The sequence below is a fragment of the Phaseolus vulgaris genome, chromosome 5 (assembly GCF_000499845.2).
Source record: "Phaseolus vulgaris cultivar G19833 chromosome 5, P. vulgaris v2.0, whole genome shotgun sequence".
In the NCBI taxonomy this organism is placed as follows: Eukaryota; Viridiplantae; Streptophyta; class Magnoliopsida; order Fabales; family Fabaceae; genus Phaseolus; species Phaseolus vulgaris.
The window spans coordinates 23861326-23868097 of NC_023755.2; the positions used below are offsets into that span (position 1 = coordinate 23861326).

The following is a 6772-nucleotide window of genomic DNA, read 5'->3' on the forward strand; positions in this document are numbered from 1 at the left end:
TTTTTTGCAGTACCATTATACAATATGTATTCATCAGTCATAACTTGCAGCCAAGGAGGAGAAGACAAGGCTTCTTTGATGGAGGTAGGGATGGGCGAAGTGGTGTGTGGCACCCATATTAGGATGCCAGAGGGGATCTTCTATAGTGGAGGGTGCCCCAAGAATTGACGGTGTAGAGTCGTTATCCATGGGAGAAGTATAGTGAGATATATTGGCATTATAAGACTCAATAGCAAGAGGATCATACCTACGCCAACATGTATTTGCAGTGTTACCAAATTTGTGGCAGATTTGACAGATGGGTTTTGCAGAATTCCAAGAAGCATCAGGGTAGAGAGGAGGACGAACGTGTCGACGAGGATTGGTTGGGCGAAACCTAGTAGGATGTGGTGATCGGCCTCCACGAAAGTTATAGTTGAAAGGTTTCTTTTTGTGTTGGTTTTTGAGATTCCATGAAGAGGAGACAGTATTTACCTGAAGAATGGAGTCTTGCGCCAGTTTGTGCCTTTCGAAGCGCTCTTCTTGTGTGAGAAGCAGGGCTTCAAGATCATCCACCATATATGGATATTGGCAAGAAAGAATTGAAGTAACGAATCCATCATATTGTGCAGAAAGCCCATCGAGAATTGCATCCACATGATCTGCAGTAGTTATTGGAGAACCAACCGCAGCAAGGGAGTCAACAATTTTCTTGATGTTAGTGACGTATGTGGTGATAGATTTGTCGTTCTTTGGAGTTTTAAGGAGAAGCCGAAACTTTTTAACCATGGCTTGAGTGTGTGAAGCAAAGTGAGTGAGAAGACGATACCATTTTATAATAAAGGAAGATAAAAGATAAAAAAGAATATTATTGAATATCTGATTGTTACATGCAGAAGGTGCATACCAGAATATATAGGGTGAGAACCAACTAACAAAAGTTAATAACAGAAGAAACTCCCCAAACTATATTAACATACTAATATATATATATATATATATATATATATATATATATTAACACTAACACAAACTAAAGGTAAATCTATCATCCCTATAGTCTCAATGATTTTATACTCTCAATGAACTCACAACCCCCAACATTCGTCTCCTACACTTCCCTCCCAATTTATTTCACTCCTCTTCCCTGAATTTTTAAAAGCATTAAAATCCGCCATTGTATACCTACCACGGTTTACAATTTTCCTCTCTATAATGAGGTGTTGTTCCTATGTTGTATTTGTCTATAACAACTAAGAATCCCCTACCACTATTGTGTCTATGTATGTGAACTGATTTTTAAACCCTAAAAAAACATAATATAACTATTTTAGAACTTATAAATAAATTATTAAAATAAATATTCAAAATATTTCACACCAAATGTTTTTGGTCAAGCTATCAAATTCCCTAATGACTTTTTTTTTTTATTTGCTGCTAAGAAGTAAACAAAGTGCATGATTAGGGGTGGTTATTTCCTTCCACATTTAAAGCTAAAATCAATGGAGAGTAACCACATTGGCTAATGAGGGCAGTGCAAGCTCCAAAAGCAACTCAGGATAAAAAAAAAATGTGAAGCCTTGTATTGCAACATTTATAAAGCTGACTTTGTTTATTTTGGTAACATAGATCTCAAAACTGAGATCAAAATTTGTTCCTTTTTTCTTTTTAAAAGACAATAAGATGGCGTGAGGACAACTTGTTCCGTGCCTAAATTAATATGCCATCACCTACCCCTTTATCAACTTTATTTAATATTATTAAATAACTTTTTTTAAATGTTTGACATGATTTTTTTTCATCAGCTAAAAATAAATGTTTAACATGATAATTGCTTTGGTATAGATCTCCATTAAGAATTTTTTAGGCCAAAACTATAAAAAACAGTAAATAGTAAATTTATAAAAAATATAAATTTTCTTTTTGAAACAAATACACTATTTAATAAAAAAATCATTTTCATCGTTTTTTTTTTTACTTTATTCTATTCCAATTAAACAATTTTATTTTACTCCAATTTTTTCTCTCTTTCCATTTTTTTATATTTCTTCAACCAACCAACAAAGATAGGCTTTCCAGAGTGTAAGATTATCTATTTAAAAATTGAATTTAGAAAGAAACAATCTTTATTAATAGCCATGTGGGTGGGTGATTATATGTGGTTAAGATATGAATGCTTGCAAAAATGCGAAGTTTCAGATTTATATTTTTGTTTATTTGTTTACTATCTGTTTTTGCATATTTCTCGACTGGTAGGTATGGAATTTAAACTTTTTAAAAGTCCTAGAGACAAGATTCTTCATAGAACCTGGAAGAGGATGCGTGCAAAAGTGACCCTGATACCTTGACTACCTTGACACTCCATTAAGTAAAAATACACTCTTAACAAATAAATAAATTAATATTTTAACTGTTTTTATTTTAATTTGTAATTTAAAATAATATAATATTATTATAAAGGATTGTGGAGTAGTATTATTTACTATTTGCGGTGTTAACAAAACTTTTTCCGTGCAAAAAAGAAGTAATTTAAGAATAATATAAAACTCTCGTGATAACTTTGTAATATAATAAATATAATATTTATGAGCTTTAATATTTTAACAAAATATATAAGGATTTGACCACTAAAGTGTTTTCATTTATTTATTTTTTATTATTGATAAAAAAAATTAACAAAATATATATATCTATATATTAGATATATATAATAATATTGCATTTTTAACCTAAACCAAAACCACACAAATCGTCTCAAACATCATAACTGCTCTCTCAAACATCGGAAGAGCTCTCTAATGAAAGGAAATGGAGTTATCCTGAGAAATAGTCAAAGCAAATTGGTAGCTCCAAAAGGTTGAAGCAAATATCACAGATGGTGCTCACAACCTTAATAGTTCTCTTTTTCTCTTCTTTGGCTATTCTCTTTAACAAGTTTTAATTTGAGAACAAACCCTAACCCATGTATTGAAAATGAAAACATGCCATTCTTTTTCTTAATTATTTGATTCATGCTATTTTTGTTTTTATCTCTTGTGTGTTAATGTGATTCAATCTTACAGGGACTCCGTTAATGTGATTTGCATGCCAACTTCCATTTCTGTATTTGAATGTTTCATTTGGATTGGAACTATTCATTTTGGTATCTGATCCGGTCGGTCATCGGTAGTCGGTGACATCAGCAACAGATAGCCACGTGGAGCGTTCTTAGTGGAACACGTGGGCCAGGGAAGCAGATGAGTCATTGAGTAAGTCACCCAGGGTGGTGATCGGTGATCAGGGGGCGGTGGTCAGAGAGGATGCGCGATCAGCGCCTATATAAGCGCCTGAAAGCAAAAGGCGTGGCACTATGGTGCACCGATCGGTCATCTGGTGTGAGCGATGATCATCGAGTTTTCGTGTCACACGCAGTTAAGCTGGAAACGAAGGGTGATTTCCAGCGAGAGCGTTGCATACGAGCCTTGCGTGACGGGGTATCAGACAAAGGAGAAGTTATGTGCTTTGTAGTGTCGTGCACGAGAGTGGCCTAAGAGAGATAGTAAGCCAGTCGGTAATTGGTGCTTCTAACCCATAACGTGCACGGTGCAAAGTAGAGGTGATCGTTCACACAGTAGGTAAATGCCTGGTGTGTGCGCTTAGCCAAGCCAAACTTGGTATTCACACTGAGGTTGCATGAGCCACCTAGTGGAAGAAACGCGCTAAGTTACTTCATGCACGGATAACTTAGGCGCGCAACAGAGGTGCGCTTTCTGGAGAGAGGTCCGACCAGGGTATATAAAGGGAATTCCGCGCTCATGCAGGAGGAGGTAAGATTCATTCTTGCAAGTTACCAGTTTACACACACATAGAGAAAAGAGAGAGAATCACAGAGTGCACACGAGTCTCGCAGAGAGTCAGTTCTTAGTTCTTTGGTGGTTTTGTAAGGTTGACTTGAGCGTCGGAGTGCCACCGGCCGCTAGAGGCGCCGTTTGGTGTGTTTCGCAGGTTTGCTTGGAGTCTTGTGGAGTTCTTGGAGCGTTCCTGCACTTGTCACGGCTGCGGAGGTGGAAGGTAGAGTTTGATGAGGCGAATCCTTCGACGTTTGAATCCCCTGCAAGATCATTTGGCGCCCACCGTGGGGCCCGTGTGAATTTGTGATCCCATCCACACTTTGCTGTCAGATTTTGTTTGTTCTTGAGGTTCTTTGCTGAGAAGATGAGAAGGACAAGACAAACTTCACCCGCGCCATCAGCTGAAGAAGGAGCTGTGACGATGGCGCAGGTCCTGGAAATGATGCGAACGCTGCAAGACAATGTGGCAGCGTCGAGAATGGAACAGGAAAGGATGCAAGCGGATTTGGCTGCATCGCAGAGCAGAAACGAGGAGTTAGACAGAGTTAGTGAAGAGTTGCGCAAGGCGCTGCAAGCGCATAAGGAACGTGCGGCGGAGGAAAGGGTGGCGTCGTTGTCGTCTCCCCCCAGGACTTTCCCAATGCCTTTCTCATCGGAGATTATGAGCGCGGTGGTGCCACCAAACTTGGTGGGGGTGAAAGCCTTGTTTACCGGGGTGGAGGACCCAGAGACGCATCTGACAGCGTTTCACACCCAGATGATGCTCTCTAGGGGCTCGGATGCGGTGTATTGCAAGCTGTTTAGGAGTACCTTGAGCGGAATTGCTTTGGAGTGGTTCGTGAGCCTACCAGATGGCCACATCACCTCGTTTCAGCAATTCTCTAGGTTGTTCATGGAGCAGTACATTGTGAACAGGGCACCCCCAGTGGTGACGTATGACTTGTTCGACGTGCGACAAAACCAAGGTGAGTCCCTCAATGACTACCTTAGTCGTTTTGGAGCTCAGGTGGTGAGGCTGCCCAGCAAAGATGAAGATATGCTGGTGCATGCGTTTAAGAAAGGGGTTCTGCCAGGCCCTTTCAGTGAATCGTTGATCAAAAGTCACCCCAGCACCTTCGCAGAGATTAGGCGTTGTGCTGTGGTGCACATCGTAGCAGAGACGGAGGTTTCTGAGAAGAGGGAAAGCGCGGTCCCGGCCAAGTCGCGCGGAGGACTGGGCAGGTCTCAGCAGCCGATGAGGGTGCATGAGGCCAGAGAAGGAAAGAAGGCTCAGGGGAAGCATCGCCCTTACGAGCCTGGGAAGGATCAGGGTAGGGGCGCGCGAGGGAAAGTAACGTGCCCCCCAGGTTTGACTTCGTTGTGGAATTGGCGGAGCTGATCGCCATTCCAGCCATACCGGCAAGGTTGTGAGCACCAGAGAAGACTGACAAGGTGCTGGGAAGGAAAAAGAATGCGTGGTGTGAGTTTCACCAGGCCTATGGTCACTCACTCCACTCTTGTTTGGCGTTGGGACACCAACTCGCGGAGTTGGTAAAAAGTGGCTTTTGGAGCGATTACTTGCGGGAGGCGCAAGGTGATCGGGCGTCGAGGCCACCAGCAAAAGATCCGCAGCACGAGGTACCTGTGCACGGAGAGGTGCACACGATCGCGGGGGGCTTCTCTGGAGGGGGGTGTATAGCCTCTCAGAGGAAGAGGTACGCTCGTTCGGTGATGGCTGTCGACTCGGCGGAAGAAGATCATTCCCCCGATGCTGACATTAAATTCACAAAGGCGGATCTCCGGGACGTTGTGCCTCACGACAACGATCCTATAGTCATCTCCCTTGTCATAGCAGAGAGAAGGGTGCACAGGGTCCTCGTGGACCAGGGAAGCTCGGCGGACGTGATGTTCTGGCCGACATTCAACAAACTGCAGCTGTCCCTTGATCAGCTGAGGCCGTACGTAGGGTGCTTGTATGGCTTCGCAGGGGACCAAGTGGAGGTGCGAGGCTACATAGAGCTGAGGACCATGTTCACGGATGGGACCGTGGCTCGCACTGAAAAGATCAAGTACTTAGTGGTTAATGCCCCATCTGCCTACAACATACTGTTGGGAAGGCCGATGCTCAACAGGTTGGGAGCTGTATCGTCGACGAGGCACATGAAGTTGAAGTTGCCGTCGATGGAGGGGGTAGTGATCACCATTAAGTCAGACCAGAAGGAGGCTAGGTGTTGTTATGAGAACAGCCTCAAGCAGCAAAGGAGCGTGTGCCATGTTACCCCAACACCACCGCCGGGTGTGGACGAGAGGCGATTGGAGGTCGCAGGGCTGGTAAGAGGTACACAAGGTGATGTGGAGATGGAGGAAGCAGTGCTGGGGGGCTCAGGGGTGGCCCAAGTAGAAGCTGAGAAAGAGAGCATGATCACGCCCCGCGAGTCAGGGATCGCAAGGGCGGTCATCGCCAGCGAAAAGAGGCCCCACCCTGCTGAGGGGTGGGTGGAGACGGAGATCCAAGGGAAGAAGTTCAAGCTGGGAGGGCCGCTAAGCAAGGACACGCGGCGACAGATCACCGGGGTGATTGAGAGGCATCTGGACGCGTTTGCATGGTCAGCCTCAGACGTGCCAGGTGTTGACCCAGACTTTCTCTGCCATCATCTTGCAATGGACTCGCAGGTCCGACCGGTGCGCCAGAGAAGGAGGAAGTTTAATGAGGAGAAGAGGCAGGTGATCCACGAAGAGACCCGCAAACTCTTGGCCGCGTGGCCCGTTCAGAGTGGTGGAGACGTTGGAGAATGTTGCTTATCGGCTGGAGACTTTGGACGGGGGGGTGATCCCCAGAACGTGTTACGCCACACACTTGAAGTTCTATTTTAGTTGAAATTGTAAAGTAGTCGCGCTAACGGTGCACCCAGTGTAAGCAGTTGAACAGTTCAGGGGGCACTCTTTTCCCTAAAAGAGGGTTTTTAATGAGGCCACCCAATAAA

General features: G+C 43.8%; 1 protein-coding gene across 1 annotated transcript; it reads left to right on the plus strand.

The window, feature by feature from the left end:
• Nucleotides 1-4230: 4230 nt before the first annotated feature.
• On the plus strand, nt 4231-5187 carry LOC137834161 (uncharacterized). The gene has a single exon (XM_068642225.1). The coding sequence runs from the start codon at nt 4231-4233 to the stop codon at nt 5185-5187; it is 957 nt and encodes a 318-aa protein (XP_068498326.1).
• The last annotated feature ends 1585 nt before the right edge of the window (nt 5188-6772 follow it).

Coding starts and splice junctions, on each gene's coding strand:
- LOC137834161 (XM_068642225.1), top strand. CDS start 4,231: ATGGCGCAGGTCCTGGAAATGATGCGAACGCTGCAAGACAATGTGGCA.